Raw genomic sequence first — 20,152 nt, forward strand, 5'->3', positions numbered from 1 at the left:
TGTTTGGTTTGTTTGTAACTTCGTATTTTTGTAAGGGTAGAAATCAATGCATATATGCGTTTTTTGTCCTTTCGAAATGATGAACTGGAAAGTTCATCGAGTATCCGATCACTAACCTAACCCACTTTTCCGTCTTGTTACATTCATCGTATCCCATGAAAAGAATTAACAACAAAAGACACACCTTAATAATCTTATTCCCAAATCACCCTTCCTGTTTTCGAACTTCTCTTCATGGAACTTAATAATAAACGGTGTCACTATCGTAATCCCACGCAAACCAATGTTTAGCGTGTTATAAATACAAAGTGATTGTGATCAGAGACAATTGAAAGAAAAGTTTTTCCAGAAATAAGAGAAAATCCGAGATGAAGATGAAGTGGGGAAACAAAGATGTGGAGACAGCAGTTCCCCTTCTGCCGGAGTTCGTCTCGGAGAGGAATAATTTCGAGGGAGCTTCGGTTTCCGGTGCAGTATTTAACGTCTCTACCACCATCGTCGGTGCTGGAATTATGTCGATTCCAGCTACTATGAAAGTGTTAGGCGTAATTCCGGCCTTCATCCTCATCTTTGTCATCGCTGTCTTATCAGAGATTTCCGCGCGTTTCCTCCTGAAGTATACTCATTGTGGCGACTCAACGACTTACGCCGGCGTCATGGCTGAGTCGTTCGGGAGGCTTGGAGGTCTGGCGGTTCAGATTTGCATCTTGATCACCAACATCGGTGCCTTGATCATCTATCTTATTATAATCGGTAAGCAGGCATGCTTTAACTTTAATTTTTCGAGTTATTTCTGACCAGTCCGAATCATGTTATCGCTTATAAGCTGGTATCCTGAACGGGTCACTTATATCGTTAATTCGTTATCCTTTCGACGCAAGACCAACCAGATTCCTACTCTGGATCTGTGACGTGCTCTAAGCCCCAATCGAGTTAAACATGTGAAATTTCAATGGTTCAGAAATAGAATTTGGTACTGATTTGAAATTCCGAGTAAATCGATCCCCTCCGAACAGGAGAGGATTTGATTTCCTGACAAGTTTAATAAATCGATTGAGCCTCTGCTTCTGCCAATCTGAAAACTCAAAACTGAAATAACCCAAAGCGAGACAGTCAAGAATGACAAAGCTGCTTGTATTAAACCTTAGAAATGGCTACACTTTTTGGCTTTCTATTTCCTCACCTTACAAAAAGCGAAAAGAGGCTCAGAAAAAGGTAGAAGAAATGAAAAACGAATGGGGAAACAAACAAGGTATTTATTAATTTGACGTTGCGAAGTAGCAATCAGGCGACTGCGAGTGATGTGAGCTGCTGTTGATGGTAGCGTTGGGAGTTGTTTAACCAATAATAACGGCCCACGTCAGCCTTCACGTGAAGTGAGAAATTGGAGTGGGGCGTTATTAGTAGTTAAAGCAGCCAGGAGCAGCTCATTCGGACTCTGGATTGAGATGGTAATTAATGAGAATCAAAAGTGCATGAGAGTGAGTGATGTGGCTGGTACCTACCCACCCCCACCAACAGAGCCGGTTTTGGTCGACCCTCGAAACCAAATGACCACGGTAACCCTTCCGGTCCGCACACGAACCCAAATGGTGAGATACTCAGGTGAAGGTCGAAGAATAGACCATAGAGTAGACGTTGTTGGGTGGTATGGCGGGGTTGAGGTGCGGTGTCGTTGAATCCGAACTCCAGAATTGAAATCTGGTCGTGCGCCGCATATTCTGATCTCAAACGATGGCTGGCTTGCTTTGCGTATTTAATTGTCGTTGGTCAACGGTAAAACTTTTTTTTTCCTGGAAAAGTACGGAATACGGACATTGCAGATTTCTGAATGAGACGAAAATAGCCTTACTCGAAGTTCGGATTTCGGCAATCGGAGTTGAAATCCAGACGCATCGGACTGAACGGAGTATTCCCAAACTTCATGATGGACCGACAATAGACGATCGGGTCGCCGTGCCAACCATGACGTCATTTGAGTTCTGAGTGGATTAAAGATTAGCTTTTTGGGTTTCCTTAGCTTCTAAAGAACATTCTTTCTCTCTCTCTTTTTTTTTTTTGTTTTCAGGGAGTAATTTTGAAAGAGATTAGAAGAAAGGATCATATTATTATTATGCGATTAGATTTTGAAACAAGTGTTTTTTTTTTCAATCTTTAAATTGGGTTCAAACTTTTGGCAGGTGACGTGCTTTCTGGGAGTCAATCCGACGGGACGGTACACCTGGGTGTACTGCAACAATGGTTTGGCGTGCAACTCTGGAACACGCGTCCAATCGCGCTCCTTTTCATTGTGCTGTTTGTGTTGCTTCCCCTCGTCCTGCTGCGCCGTGTAGGTTAGTATTTAATAGAAATAGAACCCCTAAATCACTACCCTGCAGCAGGAGAGGAAACTGAAAGTCGAGCTATAATAAGCTTGGATCAGACTGCGGCAATCTGGCCAAGGCATGGATGACACTGTCACTGTGACGAGCCAATATTATGTTTTCGAACCATTTCTCAATGTCTTTATTCCTGCATTCAGAAAAAAAAAGGGGTAGCATACAAGGGTAATTTTTAGGGTTTAATATCAATAAAAATAATATATTTAAAAAAATTTCAAAAATAGATTAATTTCTTAAAAATAATATCAACAAAGAGTAAAAATACTCTTCATCTTCTTCTTATTGTCATTTATTCACCATAGCCACCATCCGCCGCCGCTTCCGCCCACTTCCGTCAGGTGGCAGCGGCGGCGCTGGTGGTTTCTCTGTCCAACGTCGCCACCTCCGCCTCCAGCAACATTGCCGAAGGTGGCCGGAGCAGAGGTGGCGGCGTTAGACAGAGAAACCACCAGCGCCGTCGCCGTCGCCGCTACGGCGACTCTGATGAACAAAGGCAAAAAGAAGAAGATGAACAGTATTTTTGTCCTTTATTAATATTATTTTTAAAAGGTTAAATTATTTTTAATTTTTTTAATTATATTACTTTTGTTGATATTAAACCACAAAAGTTGTCCTTGTATCATAAAAACCCAAAAAAAATAATTTGGAATGAGATCATTCGAAACAGTGTTACCCTCCTTTTAATTTCTGTTGTTTACGGTGTCGCCAGAGTCTTTGAGGTTCACATCAGCCATATCCGTTTTACTTGCTGTGGTGTTTGTGGGCATAAGCGCGGTGATAGCTCTATCTGCCCTCTGGGAAGGTAAAACAAAGACCCCGAGACTGCTACCAGACTTGGTCAATCAGGCATCCTTTTTTGATCTCTTCACTGCTGTTCCGGTCATTGTGACGGCTTTCACCTTCCACTTCAATGGTAAGATTTCTAGTCCAAATCCATGACACTTATCACCGATGATTTGTTTATATTTGATTCTTGTCTACCCACGTTTTGGTGCTAGTATCACTATCTCTAGTAGTTGTCAATTTCATACCCCCCACCCCCCCTCCCAAAAAAAAAGATTTTAGTCAAGAAGCCTGTTTAAGCTTTAAAGACAATTTCATTCTTAAATTGGTACTAACTGAATTTGAGACCTTTTTTTGGTATTTAACTGAATTTGAGACCTATGCTATACCATTTAGCTGACCCTAAATAGTTGGGATTAACTTTTCTATTTTGAAAGGTCCGATTATGATACTGGAAAGGCATCATACCTGAAAAACTGATAAGACAACCTGTAATCATAAAGGTGGTAACCATAAGCTGCTAGACCTTTCCAGCATGCCTTGTAATTTCTTCACGTAAAAAAAGGGGATGGAATATGAATAAAAAAAAAGGGATGGAATAAATATTTTGGACAAAGAAAAATCTATAATGCGGGAAAATATGATATGGAAAGAGTTTTGATCAATCAAAACCCACCCAAATTATGATAAATAACATCTTATTGGCTATCAAATTTATGATTCTAATTTATTATTCAATTGTTTTTTGGATATCATATATTTCCCATATCATAATAGAACTCTCTTGAACAAATAACTGCATGAAATCATAATTACTAACCTTACTAAATGTAACATGTCCTCTTTGACAAGTTTTTATTTGGGGAGAACCAAAAAGAACGTTCAACCACATTTACTGCGACCAATCGCTGCACTCCCTTGTGAGTTGCGATCCCTAATGAGACATGGGCACGCAATGGAAATTGAAAAGCAGTTCGCATGATGTCGGGAATTTATTTCAATTGCTCGCGCGTCCATGTTTCATTGGGGATCGCAAGCAAGTTCTGCGACCTCTCTTCAATATATTTGTGTCGAACAGCAGCCAACAATTAATATTTAAGAAAACACAGGTGAAACCTTTTCTCTATCTTTAAGGAAGATTAAAGCAGCTTGCCTAATTTAGTAGTTTGATATCATTCATGGGCTTCCATTCTGCAGTTCATCCGATAGGAGCAGAGCTTCGGAGACCTTGTGACATGGTCTCAGCTGTGCGGATTTCACTAATACTATGCTCCATCATATACTGTTCTGTTGGATTTTTTGGCTACCTGCTATTTGGTGACTCCATCATGTCTGATATACTTGTCAATTTCGATCGAAATTCTGGTTCCACGATCAGCTCATTGCTTAATGACACAGTCCGCTTAAGCTACGCACTCCATCTTGTGTTAGTCTTTCCTCTTCTAAACTTCTCTCTAAGGGCCAACATTGATGAACTCCTGTTTGCCAAATCCCCCATCTTGGCTTCAGACAACAACCGATTTTGGGCCCTTACCTGTGGTCTACTTGGGTTAATCTACATAGCTGCGATAGCCATCCCAAATATTTGGTATTTCTTTCAGTTCATGGGATCAACAACAGCAGTCTGCCTTGCATTCATCTTCCCAGGTGCAATAGTCCTGAGGTACAGACGTACAGTTCACAGACAGATTTTGTTTTTTATTATTTTTTTTAAAACGTAATTTCCATTACATCTTGACCTATGTGCATCTATTTCTATCAGGGACGTTCACGAAGTATCCACAGGAAGCGATAGGATCTCAGCAGCAGTCATGATAGTTTTGGCTATAGTTACAAGCTCTATTGCCATTTCCACCAATATTACAAATTTAACCAGAAGCAAATTGTAATTCTTGTTGTATTAAATTGAAAATGTTAATTCCGGTGGTCACCTATTATCAAATTTCAATCTTAAAATTCCATGTACAATATTAAGTGAGATTAATAGATAACTGTTAATATGGTATGGTTCTACACTAGATAATACAGTGAAATTGTCAAAATTTTCAAGCACTCAGAGAATTGCCAGTAGATATGCTGATCAGCTTTTTCATTATGATCAGTCCCTTGCAATATCATTTTGGATTCATCAGAACAGCAAAGTTGCAATTGTCTGCTCAGCATGTCTCTATAACCAGCTGACTTGCATGCATTGACCCTTGTGCCAGGACCATTAATAGCAACACTGTATGATATTTCTATCTTAAATCCATGCAGATGCTGTACTGCTGAAATCCCAATTCACATTGAAAGAGGATGAACTGGGAAAAACACATTCCAATTTGTACAAGTGTAAATGCAGACTGCAGTTGACATGTATGAAAAAGCAGGGAGGGCATCTGTCTCTCACCTTACCCATATCTTGACTATCCGTTGATGAAAATAAGATCTATAGCTGAATGCTTGCAATTTGTTCTGATCCATGAGATGGAGGTGAACTACTAATAACCATTTTTCTGTATATCTTGAACTTTCTAACTGCATCAAATAAACCACTTGTAACTCATTCTACTCCTTTAGTGATCCTCCAGTCAAACTACATTTACACGCAATAAACCACAGTACTTAAACCCTTGAACTGGTACTGGATTTTCATTCACAATAGTCCCAGCATTTACACTCTCTTCACTTTGAACAGTCTTGATCTGGTAATCAGAATGGAGATTGACACAATGGGCAAGTTGATTTATGTGAGGTTGAGAACCATTTGTATAGACATGCTGAATGGAACTTGTGCTTGCAAGTCTTGCAAGCGAGCCGAGGAAGGCTGTGGTTACTAGTATGGATGATGCTGTAACAGATGGGGCACTCCTCAACACCTTGAAATTCCTTGTCAAAGTTGCTTTTCCATATCCGTATTGCTTCAGCCAAGGCTCCATTCTGTATTTCATAACAAACAAATAAGCTGCTTATCAACCTAACAGGTTCAATTGGTTGAGTTTACAAAAGCCACATAATAATGCATATCTAGGAGGAAATCCTAAAAATCTCATTTGGCATGTTCTTTCCCCATATATATGCAATATTGCATGTGAAAAGGAAGAAAGATGATAATGACCCCTATTTCAAGTGTCCTGGTAACTAGAGGATCAGGAAATGAAGCAGAAAATTCACAAAGATGATGGAAAGCTATTACAGAGACCTGATTACGAACAAATGCCATCATTGACATCAACCATTTCCTCTTCTTTACTTCGCTTATCCCAAGACTCCTTGTGCAGTCAACATCTACAGGCCGTAAAGGGTAGGATGCAGGAAGATGAATAACCAAATCCATTCCTGTCTCCTCCTTTTTATAGGTAGCAATGACCTCGCAAGACGATTTGTTCACACTAACTGAGAAATTTTCATCAGCAACATCAGCCTTCTTGATCTGCATAAAGAGAAGCAGATAAGTTTCAGAGCTTTTTCTGATATGATTTACATAAAATTGATGAAAATTTCAGATACAACCATGAAAGACAAGTTCAAACAACTAAACACCATTAGCAATAATTCTAGGGTATCCCTTGGATGCCATTAGAAGATCTAGAGCTACATTCTTTCTGCCTTTATTCATTCATGTTATTAGAATTAACAAGAAATATTTAGGGGTTGAACTGAAACCCAAAATTCAAACAGATAAATAGTGTTCATATATACCTTGAGGCCCTTCTAACATACTCCATTTATTCAAACAAACAAACAAACATAAAAAAGCATTTATGAACTAATAAATCAGTGGTGCATAACATGCATAGGTTTCTTCACTTGTATTTTCCAAACTAGATTGTTTTGACCATCATGTTTAGGAAAACCTCAAGAAAAATGGACTAGAGTTTGCAGCAACACCTTCCATGTGGAAGGAACCCAATATGTTCACACATTTTCAATATTTTCAACATTTTACTTTACATAGAATTTTGTTGTACAGATTTATCTATCAACCAGAAGAGTCATTTCATATGATAATAACTACAAAAGGAAAAAAAAATCTAGAAAATCCTAGAATAACTTCAGTAAATTCAGGTTTACAATAGAATTTGCTTTCTCTTTCAAAAGAGATCATTTCTTTGCATAGCACTATGTGGAATATGAAGTGAATGGTTTCTATATGCACCTGTCTATTTCCACATTTTGCAGTTTACTGCCATTTCTGTCAGACTTAAAATGTTACCTTCTTAGTCCAACAAGTACAATTTTTCTGGTCTACATAGAGGGATTTGTCATGGGCCATTTCTTAAATATCAGGCTTACAAGTGTGAGAATGATGGTTTGAGTCTGAGAGCAGCCACTTTGTGCCAAAAGAAAGGTCAGCTTGCAGTTCACCCCACCCAAGACCACAGATAGCTGAGAGTTTGAGACCCACATTAAGTAATGGCCTTTTACATCCAGGGAATTGCCAAATAAACAATAAGAGTTGAAGCATGCAAGCCTCTTGTTCTCACACTCCTTCAACTTCAAAACTATATAATGTGATTATCCCTTCTTCCATAACCAGCCTCATTTGGTCTTTGTTAAGTTCGTTATCATTGTTGATGGAAATTTGTTGAGATGTGGAGTTGATTGGTCGTTTCTTGATTAAGAGCCACAAACCACCTTCAGTGCTATCTAATTAGTTGAAGGTTTGTATTGCCATGGTAAGAGCTGAAAGTACAACCATGCTAGAATCTTCAAGTTGCTTTTTTCAAGAAAAGCTATGAAATGTTGCCACCAAATTATATTATTTCTTCCTAGGCAAGTTAGGGTGCTAGCTTGAGGGCGAGTGTTGGAGTATTTAGTTTGTATTTGGAATGCAGTTTATGAAGAAAATATACAATCAGGAACTCTAAGTAATATGAAGCCAATTGAGGGTTTTCTTGTAAATTTGGATACTTCTAATATTTACATTTTATGTAAAGAGTGTCCCGATAGATTTTGCTTGTGTTATTGTTAGATTCTACGCCTCTTCTATTCTCTCTTCTCCTCTATCTTCTCATCTTTTCCTTCCTCATTATTTACGACTAGAATTAGCTACACTGATATAGATCCAATTTCAGCATCATGGTTACACCTTATCCTCAGGTAATTAGGGATTATTTTTGCTATTAATATGATTTTCTTTGATGAATTATGGTACTTTCAATATTTAGAGTGATCGGGGAATGCATCATATAATTTTTCCAGTCTTAAAGACCAAATGATCAATGTCAAACTCACACACCTGATGGAGTTCATCTGCAATCAAAGAAGGGCTGCACCATATTTTTGTGAAAGACTCAATTGCAGATGAAGTGGAACGATCACGTATTCCAGCAAAACAACCACGGACATAAGCAGGAAGAACACAAAGCATCAGACCATACACTGCACCAGCAAGTGAAGCCATTTGCTTTGTTCCAACAGGCCAAAGTGACTCTACAGAGAACAACAAAGAACCTGTTGTGATAGCACGTGTTGCTGCATTAGCAGCCTCTGATATTCCAGCTGGAAGTTCAACATCTTTTTTTGAGTTAGGTAACATTCCTGACTTCCAAGGAATATGCTGGAACAGGCACTCTAATATTATTGAATCAGCAAAATCTTGTAAGCACTGGACCAATTTCTCTCTTGCCGGTGATGATAATGGTAATGATTGTAGGTGTGACAATAGCAAAGCCCAAGCAACAAAGACACTTACCTGCCAATAAGAAGAGGAAAGCATCACAAACATCAAACTCCAAGATGGAATAAGTATAATACACATAAGCAGAAGTTGTATCTATTTACCCGATCTTGTGCCAGCAGATCCATTTTGAGAAGATTATAAGGGGATTTTCCTATCATGCATGAAATTTCCTCTCTGAAATGGAATGCTTCCTCTGCAGAAGAACTACCAACTTGAGATTGATTAGGTTCACTATCATCAATATCCTCATTGAAGTAACGAGCAGTATCTTCTTTGGTGAAAGCCATATGTGAAACAGGTTCAGTTGTAAGAATGGTAAATGCAGCAAACTGCAAAGAAGAAGTAGGTTCAGAGGAAAAAAGAATGGCATACAAAGAGCTTATGGACCCTTTGCTTAGGCCCCAAAGTTCCACTGATTTGACTGCTGAGTTTCTTGCATGATAAGAGGAGTTAATAACACTTGATGCAACTAAATCCCATAAATGAGAATGTGCAAGTCGAGTTGAAGCTACAATAGATGCGGCCTCAAGACAACAGGATCTGGAAATAGCCTCTGCAATACCCGTGGCAAAAAATAAACGAAGAATAGCTTCAACTATCCGATCTCTAATAGGATCAAACCTTTCTAATTTTAAGGTGTTCAATATCTTAGTATCTTCTGCATGTAGATCAGAAAACCCACAGAAAAGGGAGAATGAGAAAAGGGCAGTCCTAGCAATAGTCAGAGGAAAAGGATCCAAAATTTGAACTGCTTCCTCCAGCTCCTTTATGGTGACTTCCATGTCACCAGAAGTGGGCATGTTCACGACAATATTATCTACATTCTCTGCTATTTCTTCCATTAATAGAACTGCAGATTCAGTCCACCCCTGCAATTGAGACAGTAAAAATTCCCAGTCATTTTCATCAAACTCCTTCCAGCAATACCCAACTGAAACAGCCATAAGCTTGGATAATGTCATCTGTGCTGCAGGAAACTGACTAACTGCAGTTGATGCATTACTATCAGTTCTCTGCTTTCGAAATAAAACTAGAAGCAATTTTTTCTCCAAATGGCTTATCTCTCTTTTTTGTGCGATTTTCAAAGCTCCTATTTCTCCTATTGCACTTAATGGATAACAAGAAATAATTAACTGAATCCATTCTTCTATATCTGCAAGGGGAGATTAAAATGTATCAGTGATACCACAATGCAATGTTGCTTTTCAACAAGAAAACAACAGAAAGATATAATAAATAAATAAAGGTAGCATAGTGATAAGACCCAAGATGTCCACAGACAATGGAAACATTCAAACTGTGGCTTACCAGTACAAATATGCCACATGCAGAGCCCCACTACATGATCCCAACCAAGGGACAATGCCAAAATCGCTTTGTAGTCCCCCCAACACACACTCTCTCTCTCTCTTACACACACACAAATACGAAAAAACAAAGAGATTGTTTTCCCTTTTTAGAGTCATCACAAGAACTGGACAAAGGAGAGGATCTCATACACCAGATCTGCTTTGTTTTTTGGTGTAGGGATTGCTGGTCCTTGGTGGATGCATGAAATGGGGGGCTACACATTTTGCATGTGGGCAACATATATAATATATTAACAGACTAACCCTGCCAACCATCCAATAGGAGATCCTCTCTAATGTAAAGCTATAGGATTAAGCCATGTAATTACTTTTAACATCAATTTGAAAGAGAATATTGTAATAAAAAGCTACCTTGTCCACTTTCCCATGAAACTAAAGGTGGCAATGAGAGAGCTCTTTGAAGCCATTCCTTGATGATATAGTGGACATCACTTTCTTTGAATGAATCAATCTGAGCATTTTCACTAGATCCATCAGATCCAGATCCTTTGTGCCTTAATGGTTGAATAAGAACATTCATGACAAAAGGAAGAATCCTCAAACAGTTTCTGTTTACTGTTTCACCAATAAAAAGTTTATTTACAAGGAATTCAAAAAGGACAACAACCTTGGCTTTTCCCCATATAACATCCTTGATAATTAGAACTGAAAGCAAAGATATCAGAGCTCTCAAGAATGGCTCTTTGATAATCTCCACTTCATCATCTGAAGCAGGCCATACATTGAAAAGACCAACTTGACAACTGGTTCCATGAACAAGAGAACCATCAAGTAGGATATTGATGATGGAGTCCAACAGGCTATCTTCAGCTGGAGAATTTCTATTCTTTGCATGCTCTCTTAGAAGAGGTAAGAAGGAGCTCAAAGCAGAGCCTCCAGGCCACTTCCATGTGCACAAGATTTCAGCTGCAAGCCATGCTCGAGGAAAAGAAGATTTGGATGTTACCAACTCATTAGTTGCTTCTTCTGATGAAGATGGAACAGTTTGTGAGACCGCAAGAACTCTACCAACTCCAAGTTTAGAAATAAGCTTGTCAGTAAAGGCAACGAATTGTTGATGCCTGGATTCCTGTAACAGTAAATATGTTTTTTCATTTATTGGTTGTGTCTAACCTCACTACAAAAGAGAGCATTTATGTCATCAGAACTTTTGAAACTAAATTTAACAAGGAACCTCAGCATTCATGACAAAGATTCATTCTGCCTGTAACAAGTATCTGCATACTCAAAGGAGGACACATGGACATGGTACTTGAATGATGCCATCCTTCATTGAGTTTACTTATTCCCATAATACTTCTGTCTCTATAAGCAACTTGGATGCCTATCCCTTAATGATTTTTTTTTTTAAATTATTTTATGAGGTACAATGTCCTGATAGGTTAGAGCAGCCAAAACCAGAATTTGACCCAATGACATCCCCTATTAAAAAAGCTTCGAAATTGATCAGGAGAGAGGTTCTCCAATCCATCTTATTCTATGAAGGAAAAAGAAGGTAGTTCATTTTGGGAGTGGGACTATCAAGAACCGAGTTTATTTAAAATTTGAAGTCCTATAGTGTTGGCATAGACTTTACACCTAGAACTTCATGTGATAAACTGGCAGGTCAGAATAATTAATTATATTTTCAGTGCCCTTTAAAGATTCTTGGGGCATTTTAAACTCGTTCATATATCACTGCCAAAACTCTACAGAATTCTTGTAATAATGAAAGAGGTTCATACGTGTCTCTGAACTTGTTATTTAATAGAAGTACATTATTCAACTCATGCATATCCTCTTAGGTATTGCCTGCATTTTTTAGGGGAGACTCCAATATACAGAGACTGCATTATTTGTGTGATTTTTTTTATGAGTATTATTTGTGTGATTCCTCCTAAGAGAAATGGTACAGAGTTTGTTCCTTTATTCTAATACACCATTCTACTTGGGATCAAGGCAGTGGATAATACACAAATAAGTTCTACTGTTTTACAAGTTAGTGAATAGTGATACAAACAGTATTTGGAGGAGAAGATGCTGAAGAAATAACCAATAAATTCCACAAGCTAGAGAGATGTGCAATTAAAGGTTGTTATGTAGTATTAATGGGGTTGAAACCACAAGGAATGGATTTTCTACTATATAGCACACAGTCCGCATTGTGTTATAAATAAAGGAAGATGTGAAGTATATGGTGGTCAGAAGGCTGAACTTTGAAGATGCTAGAATCGATGAAGGAACTGCAAGTGAATGTGACTGACAACCTAGAATTTACTAAAATTGTGAGAAGCCGACAGAACTTGACCAAGCTAAGAAAGATGAAAGAAGACGTGAAATATATGTCCTTATGAAGGAAACAATGAAAGTAATATGTACAGAGATGTAGGAACCCTTATGCAGACTCAGCTACCTATCAACTTTTAAACCCTATGATGTTGATTAGATTTACAAGGGCTATATTTGAGAATCTCCAATCACCCGACAATCCAGCTGGTCTCTGTTAACTCTTTGTTTGGCTTAAGGCATCTACTAGTCCGTTTGTTTCCCTTATGATCCAATGAAATTCAGCTCTTACTTCTTTTTCAACCTTCCTAGTTTCTCTCTACTGCTGTATGCAAAGTAAAACTGTGGAAGTTGAAGCAAACATCTGCAGTTTGTACGGATGTACCCAAGTGCTTCAAGCACTCAACAATTCAAACATGTAAAAATTTCAATCTGTTTATTTACTTCCTGGTTGCATTACTTCAAATAGCTGGTCGGATAGTAAATATCTTGAATTCCTAATACTAGGAGATTGGCCCTCTGCCTATAATAAAGGCCCTTTAGGGAAGCCCAGAGACAAGTCTATGTAGGGATTTGGGGCAGTGCCCCCAACCTAAATTTTTGGCCCATATATAAAGAGATTGGTTTCTGATTTTAGTAGCAGCTCTCTCTATTTTAGGATTAGGAATCGGATATTAGTTGTATTTTTGTTCCTCTTTTAGTGGAAACTTTGCTATTTGAGATCCTATTTGCAACAACTAAGGCTTCAGATATTTGAACAGTTTCTGTTTTTGTTTATTTTAAAAGTTAATAGACCATTACTGGTAATACAAACAAGAGGTAATTCATTAGTTGATAAACCATTACAAAGGTGTGAATCTGTTAGGAACCTGCCTAACTCAGGGCTCTTCGAGGGAGCCAACCTCCTGAGGCCTTCTCTTGTAAAACTGATTAGCTGCTTTCTGTTGGTCTGTTCCAGTAGTCTTTACAGAATCCATGAATCCACAAAAAGAATAGCAGAGGCACATTTAAAAAAGGAACATGCCTGGGCTAAGGTGCAAGGCACAACAAGTGTGTACCTTTTGAGAGGGGTTCTGCGATTCTGTCTGGGTTCACACATGGAAAATGTGTGTGCCTAGGCGCACTTTTAAAACACTGGTGTGTTGCCTTACTCCTCGGGATTCTTCAGTGTATTCACAGGGAAACATGTAGAGAGTTTTTGGATGGACAGTTAAGAAATGTGTACTCCACTTATCACAAGAATGACTTAATTTGTCAATGACTTTCTTACTAAGTTAGACTCTCGTGTTATTTTTGAACTATTTGGCTTCTGCTTAAAACTTTGAGAAGACAAATATACTAGGTTCTTGGATTTGCATGCACCCACTATTTATAGCAAATGATAAACTTGCTAATTATTTCTATTCTTAGTAACTTTTAGATTAATTATTGCAGTGCCATTCTTAACCTTTTATTTAGTTTCTTACTCATGCTTTAGCATTAGAAGTTAGCACCAACTTTCATGGTGATCCAAGTTGGAAACTAGGAATATCCAAGGTAATCTTTCATAAACTACAAAAAGGAACAAATTTTGTAATCCATATAATTATAATAAATTAATGGTGGCCTTTTCTAATAGAATCTGTGATAGTTTATATAATTCAGTGAGATATCCAACTTGACACCATTTTACTAGATGCTGATGGGAACCACAGACAAAAGATAATAGAGGCTTATTATAAAGAGAACTTGCTAAGAAAAGTGAATATCAGTGCAAATAACTAAACAAAGATTCCTCACATGAGCATCTGTAAGAATACTTTTAGCTTTAAGGATGGCTGATCTTGAATCATTGTCAAGTGCAGGCGCAACCCACAAAGGCCAAAAATCTCTCTTGTCAAACAACTGGTCTAACAAAGTTTGCTCTGAACAATTATCCCAACAGAGGATATCAAGAATCTCAAGCATCCATTGACAGCACAAGGATATAACCTTGTCTGTATAAAAGGTATCTGTCTTGAAGATGGCATCCCTAATAGTCTGAATCAAAATACTTGTCAACTTCTTCAGATTGCACATGTTAAAACCCTTCCAGAAATTAGGACTTATCTTGCAACGAAAAGCATGCATGGATTCTCCAAAACTGAACTTAGAATCAAGCCTTTTCTGTGACTCGGCATCAAGTATACACCCAGATGTCATTGAACTCCCATCTATAGCAACCTCTGATGCCATGCTATGCTCCCAGTCAATAATAAACAAGACGGTTGAAATACATGTAAGAAGTTTGTGTTCCTCACTGAAAATCTTTAAGCAAAAGAAACTACCCTTGAGAACTTCAAAAGCAAATTGTGCCATCTCAAGTATGTTAACATAAGATTCACATTTAGGCATTAAATCTTTCTCCATGATGCATTCTATTAAGGAGCATGCATCCTTAGCCCATTTAAAAGGGGATTCCATGAGAAATAGGATAAACTTTTTGAGAATCTCCTCATATATCAGGAAAATTGCATCTCTGGAAACAAAATAAGATTGATCATCTTCTGTTGATCCACCAAGAACAGAACTGCAATGTAAGATGAAAAAGAAATTTTAAACCATAGAACAAGAAATTGGTAATGTATACATAGACTAGTATCTCTTTATCAAAAACAAATTTCATTTAATGAATAAAAGAGGGGACAATAAAGTGCAACATGCAACAAACTGCCACTTTCAAGAGGAAGGGTTGTGAACCCAGGTTTTGTCATGCAGATTTAGAAAGCAAACTATGAAGAAATATTTTTTGGTAATAAACAAAGAAGAAAAAATTACTAGTGAAAAGGAAACAAGGAGTACAAAGGATAGGGGATGAGAGATCAGCAAAAGAGGTAAAAAACAAATCAGTACATTATTACGTCATCAAGCCCCTCAATTCCAATGTCAAATACAGATCAAAACCTGGAACCAAAGGATTCCTTGCTATCCCCTGCAAAATCTGAAAGAATCAAGACCGACTCCAAAATCATTTTACCGATTATTGATGATTGTGACTTTTGTCTGTCTTCAAAAACTATTCTATTTCTTTCATTCCACAACTCCCCACAGATTGCAAGTGGCACACAGCTCCAACTATCTTTGCCTTTCTGTTTCCATTTTAGACTTGGCCAGCGAGCAAAAATTTCTCATGGAGATTCTGAATTCCACATCTCCATCTTGAACACTGAGAAAAAAGCATCCCCAAATGATCTTCACATAGCATCTTGAACACTGAGAGGGATGGCATTGCCACGAACACCTTTAATATCTTCCCTTCAACCTGACTCCTTGCTAGTGCCTTGTAGAATGACTTCACAGTCAACATGCCTTTATTACTCTCCTTCCAGCATCTTGAATCAGCACTTTCCAAATCCAACTCTGCTGCATGCACCTTGGCTAAAAGATTAACACAATTCTTCAATTTCCCAGTCAAGGAGGTATTTTAAATCCTGGAAACCATACAACCAAACCCTGAACTACTTCATAGCATCGAGAAACTGGTATGTTTCTCCTACTCAGTGTATACAGCCTTGGGCATACCACATAATTTTCCAATCCCAAACCGATCATCCTCCCAAAACCTAATACTTGCTCTGTTTCCAAAATTAGGGCAAACAAAATTCATTATCCCCTTCCACACACAAAAACCATAGGTTGACTTTACCTCATCCGAATCCCACCCAAAGTTCACCACCCCATATTTTCAAGCAATAACTCCACAAAGAATGCCTTTCACAACCAAACCTCCATAACCATTTTCCCAGAAATACTTTATTAAACAATCTCAACCTTCTAATCCCCAAACCCCCATATTTTTTTTGTCCTTACACACCTCCCACTTCACCAAGTGATACTTACTTGGCCCCTAACACTCCAATAAGAACCAAGGTTTGCACTTCAAAATAATAAACTGGTAAATTAGACAGCACACTCTTAATCAAGGTTATCCTTCCTCCTAATGACAAATACTCCTTCCATCCTGCTAATCTTTGATAAATTCTGTCTAAATTTGATTGCAAAATATAAGGTGATGATGATTTTGCTACAATTGGAAGTCCCAGATAAGTGGAAAGGGAACTTGAAATAAATGGAATACATGAATTGTTGTCCTGGAATATCACCCCCCTATCCCTCTCATTCTGCACCTGCCTAAACTTTCTGTCGGGGCATTAGTGGACTACAAATTCCAGCTGAACAAGATTTCCGTTCTGGATGCCAATACCTATAGCATCTCTCCAATCATGTCCCATACTCTAGGGGCCAATGAAGCCAAATTCCATCTGAACAAGATTTCCATTCTGGATGCCAATACCTATTGCCCCTACAATCATATGTCCCATACTGTAGGGGCTAACCACCAAAAAAGCGATCTCTCATTCATCCAATGACCATCTGAGAGCCCCCTTCTAATCTAACCTGAGCTTTCAGTAGTCGATCAAGACTACAATCAGTCTTGAATCCCAACTGATTTCTGATTGAGAAAATAGAAGGAAGAGGAAGAAGAAAGGAGAAGAAAGGAGAAGAAGCAGAAGTGCACAAGGGTTTTGAAAGGAGGGACAGATTGAATGAGTCTGCCGCCGCCACTCTCTTAATATTTATAGGTTATGTTCACTATATGTAGGAAAGGACAGAACTGCCCTTATTACTTACATGGCAAATAAAACAAATAAAAGACTGAAATAAATAACAAACTGAAATAACAAGCTGTCTAAGATAACTACCAACTAACACTAACATGACTAACAAAGGTTACACATGCTGTCATACGAACACAGTGGGGACCACAGCCGTGGGGCCCACATTAGTGTTCAATACACTCCCCCTCAAGTTGGAAATAGATATTTGTCATTCCCAACTTGAATAGGTCTGCCTCTAACTTCTTCCTTGGTACAGCCTTGGTGAGAAGATCTGCGAGCTACATGTTGGAGGTGATATACGGGAGACACACTTCTTGTGATGAGACCCTCTCTCTGACAAAATGTCGATCAACTTCGATATGCTTAGTTCTGTCATGCTGCACCGGATTGTGAGCTATATTAATAGCCGCCTGATTATCACAATACAGCATCAAGGGCTTCTCATAATCAATACCCAACTCTTCAAGTAGTGATTTCAGCAACTCTGTTAGCCATTCACCTGTATTCAGCTTCGGCACTAGAGCGGGAAACGACACTTTGTTTCTTACTCCTCCAAGAGACAAGGTTACCTCCCACAAGGGCACAATATCCAGAGGTAGACCTCCTGTCATCAACACTCCCAGCCCAATCAGCATCTGTATAGACCTCCACCTTCATGTGACTATTGTTCTTGAACAGTATACCTCTACCTGGGCATCTCTTCAAGTATGCTAATATTCTCTCTGCTGCAAGAAGGTGAGTAGTTCTAGGGGAATGCATGTACTGGCTGACAACACTGACTGCATAATTGATATCTGGCCAAGTGAGGCAGAGATATAGGAGCTTTCCAACCAACTGTTGGAACATAACTTTGTCTTCAAGAGGCTCCCCACCCTCTGCACTGATCTTGTGATTCTGTTCAATGGGTGTATCGGCAGGCTTGACACCTAACTTTCCAGTTTCCGCCAACAGATCTAGAACATATTTCCTTTGGGAGATAAAGATCCCCTGTTTAGATCTAGCAACCTCAATATCCAAAAAATATCGCAGTGCACCAAGATCTTTCACCTCAAACTCTTGATGAAGAAGCTATTTGAGGGACTCAATCTCACTACTATTATTCCCTGTCACTACAATATCATCCACATATACAGCAAAGCAGGGTCAAAGAAGAGTCCACCCTTTTAATGAACAGTGTATGATCTGACTGGGCCTGTACATAACCGAATTTTCCAAGGGCTAGCCTGAATCTATCAAACCAAGCTCTAGGGGACTGCTTTAACCCATACAATGCCTTATTCAATCGGCAAACCTTCTTACCTGTCTTTGTATCATAGAATCTAGGGGGCAACTGCATGTAGACCTCTTCCTGTAAGTCTCCATTCAGAAAAGCATTTTTAACGTCCATCTGGAACAAGGGCCAAGAATGACTTGCTGCAAGGGCTAATAGAACTCGAATAGTGGTCATCTTGGCTACTGGGGCAAAGGTCTCCAAGTAGTCTATACCGTAAGTCTGAGTGAACCCTTTTGCAACCAACCGGGCTTTGTACCTTTCAATGGAGCCATCAGCATTATGTTTCACAGTGAATACCCATCTACATCCAACTGGTTTCTTTCCTTTGGGTAGGTCAACTAGCTCCCAAGTATTATTTTTCAAAAGGGCATCCATTTCAACTTTCATTGCACCTTTCCACTCTGGAACTGATAAGGCTTCTTGCATTGTTCTGGGGACAGGGATATCAGCAATGGAAGTGAGATAGGACCTGTAAGAGGGAGACAGGCGATCATAGGATAGAAACCGGGAAATGCAGTGAGTTGTGGATGTGGTGCAGCGCCGTTTCCCTTTACGGACCGCAGTAGGGAGGTCAAGGTCATCCGAAAAAGGAGGGGAAGTAGCAACAGTGAAAGGTATCTCAGTGGGCCCTGGGACTGTAGTACCTGGATCTGGATCCGCAGAAGGAGCTGGGGCTGGCCTGGACTGCTGATGACCGAGATCAACCTGCCTGCATCGCCTATGATAGACTTTCAACTCCTGATCCCTCGGACAACCCTCACCAGTATAGCCTTCATCACTCAATAGAATGGGTAAAGGAACAACCTCAGATGAGTTAACCCCACTCTCACTGCAATCCCCCTGAGGAAAAAGACCCAAATTCTCATTCTCACTACTCTCCCCCTGAGGAGGAACCCTAGGATAATAGGGTGCCTCCTCAAAGCAGGTGATATCCATCGAGACAAATCTCCTCCTTGAAACAGGATCATAGCAGCAATAACCTTTTTGAGTTTGTGCATAACTGAGAAAAATGCATTTGGAGGCCTTGGGGTCAAATTTTGAATGATGAGGTCCAAGAAGCTGAACAAAACAGGTGCACCCAAAGGTTTTAAGAGGAACAGTAAACAACTCCTCGTCTGGGTATAGAAGGATAAACGGAGGCTTCATATCAAGAACCTGTGAAGGAACCCGATTTATGAGATACACTGCCGTGAGGATAGCATCACCCCAGAAACGGATAGGCACATTGGAGGTAAACATAATGCTTCTAGCCACCTCCAAAATGTGCCTATTCTTCCTCTCGGCAACCCCATTCTGCTGTGGTGTATGAGGACAAGTGCTCTGGTGAATAACCCCATGATCAAGTAGATAAGAGGCCAGTGGCTTAGCAAAGTATTCTTTTGCATTATCAGATCTGAGAACTTTGATTTTGACCCCAAACTGGGTTAAAATCATCTGATGAAAGTTTTGGGTCAGAGCGGGAACCTCATCTCGAGAACGCATAAGGTAGACCCAAGAAAAACGGGTATGGTCATCAACAAACAATAGAAAATACCTGTACCCACCCATAGAAGGGATGTGATATGGCCCCCAAACATCGGTATGCACAATATCAAAAGAATTATTACTTCTTTTATTACTCAAGGAATAAGATGTTCTACAATGTTTGGCAAGCTCACAACTCTCACATCTCAAATCTGACATCTCAACAGACTCAAATAAAGTAGGAAACAGACTCTTCAAAGACTGAAAAGATAAATGACCTAATCGATTATGCCAAAGCATAACCAGACTCACAC

At 39.1% G+C, this 20,152-nt stretch overlaps 2 protein-coding genes across 4 annotated transcripts in view; one reads left to right on the plus strand and one right to left on the minus strand.

The window, feature by feature from the left end:
- The first annotated feature begins 316 nt into the window (after positions 1-316).
- LOC104597232 (Transmembrane amino acid transporter family protein) lies at positions 317-5,182 on the plus strand. 2 transcript variants are annotated; one of them, XM_010258676.3, is made up of 5 exons: positions 318-753; positions 2,181-2,333; positions 3,091-3,294; positions 4,362-4,827; positions 4,927-5,182. In XM_010258676.3, exons 1-5 carry the CDS (start codon positions 369-371, stop codon positions 5,051-5,053), a joined length of 1,335 nt encoding a protein of 444 aa, XP_010256978.1. In that variant the 5' UTR covers positions 318-368; the 3' UTR covers positions 5,054-5,182. The 2 variants fall into 2 exon arrangements, with proteins under 2 accessions (XP_010256979.1, XP_010256978.1); XM_010258677.3 differs by lacking the exon at positions 2,181-2,333 and having other exon boundaries at positions 317-753.
- Positions 5,032-20,152, minus strand: part of LOC104597233 (HEAT/U-box domain-containing protein) — a 69,996-nt gene continuing 54,875 nt past the window's right edge. For both annotated transcript variants that reach the window (XM_010258678.3, XM_088898379.1), the window contains 6 exons: positions 14,244-15,012; positions 10,551-11,268; positions 8,931-9,982; positions 8,386-8,841; positions 6,346-6,576; positions 5,032-6,083 (listed from right to left, as the gene is read on the minus strand). In XM_010258678.3, coding sequence (XP_010256980.1) covers positions 5,856-6,083; positions 6,346-6,576; positions 8,386-8,841; positions 8,931-9,982; positions 10,551-11,268; positions 14,244-15,012 — 3,454 coding nt within the window. In that variant the 3' untranslated portion in view covers positions 5,032-5,855. The remainder of the gene's footprint in view (positions 6,084-6,345; positions 6,577-8,385; positions 8,842-8,930; positions 9,983-10,550; positions 11,269-14,243; positions 15,013-20,152) is intronic.

Source organism: Nelumbo nucifera, chromosome 2 (assembly GCF_055504915.1).
Source record: "Nelumbo nucifera cultivar China Antique chromosome 2, China Antique-T2T, whole genome shotgun sequence".
Lineage (NCBI taxonomy): Eukaryota > Viridiplantae > Streptophyta > Magnoliopsida > Proteales > Nelumbonaceae > Nelumbo > Nelumbo nucifera.

What these genes read in the sequence shown, in the direction of transcription:
- LOC104597232 (XM_010258676.3), top strand. Translation starts at nt 369, where the DNA reads ATGAAGATGAAGTGGGGAAACAAAGATGTGGAGACAGCAGTTCCCCTT. An exon ending in TTTCACCTTCCACTTCAATG is followed by an intron (nt 3,295 to 4,361) that starts GTAAGATTTCTA and finishes TCCATTCTGCAG; the next exon opens with TTCATCCGATAGGAGCAGAG. An exon ending in CCAGGTGCAATAGTCCTGAG is followed by an intron (nt 4,828 to 4,926) that starts GTACAGACGTAC and finishes TATTTCTATCAG; the next exon opens with GGACGTTCACGAAGTATCCA.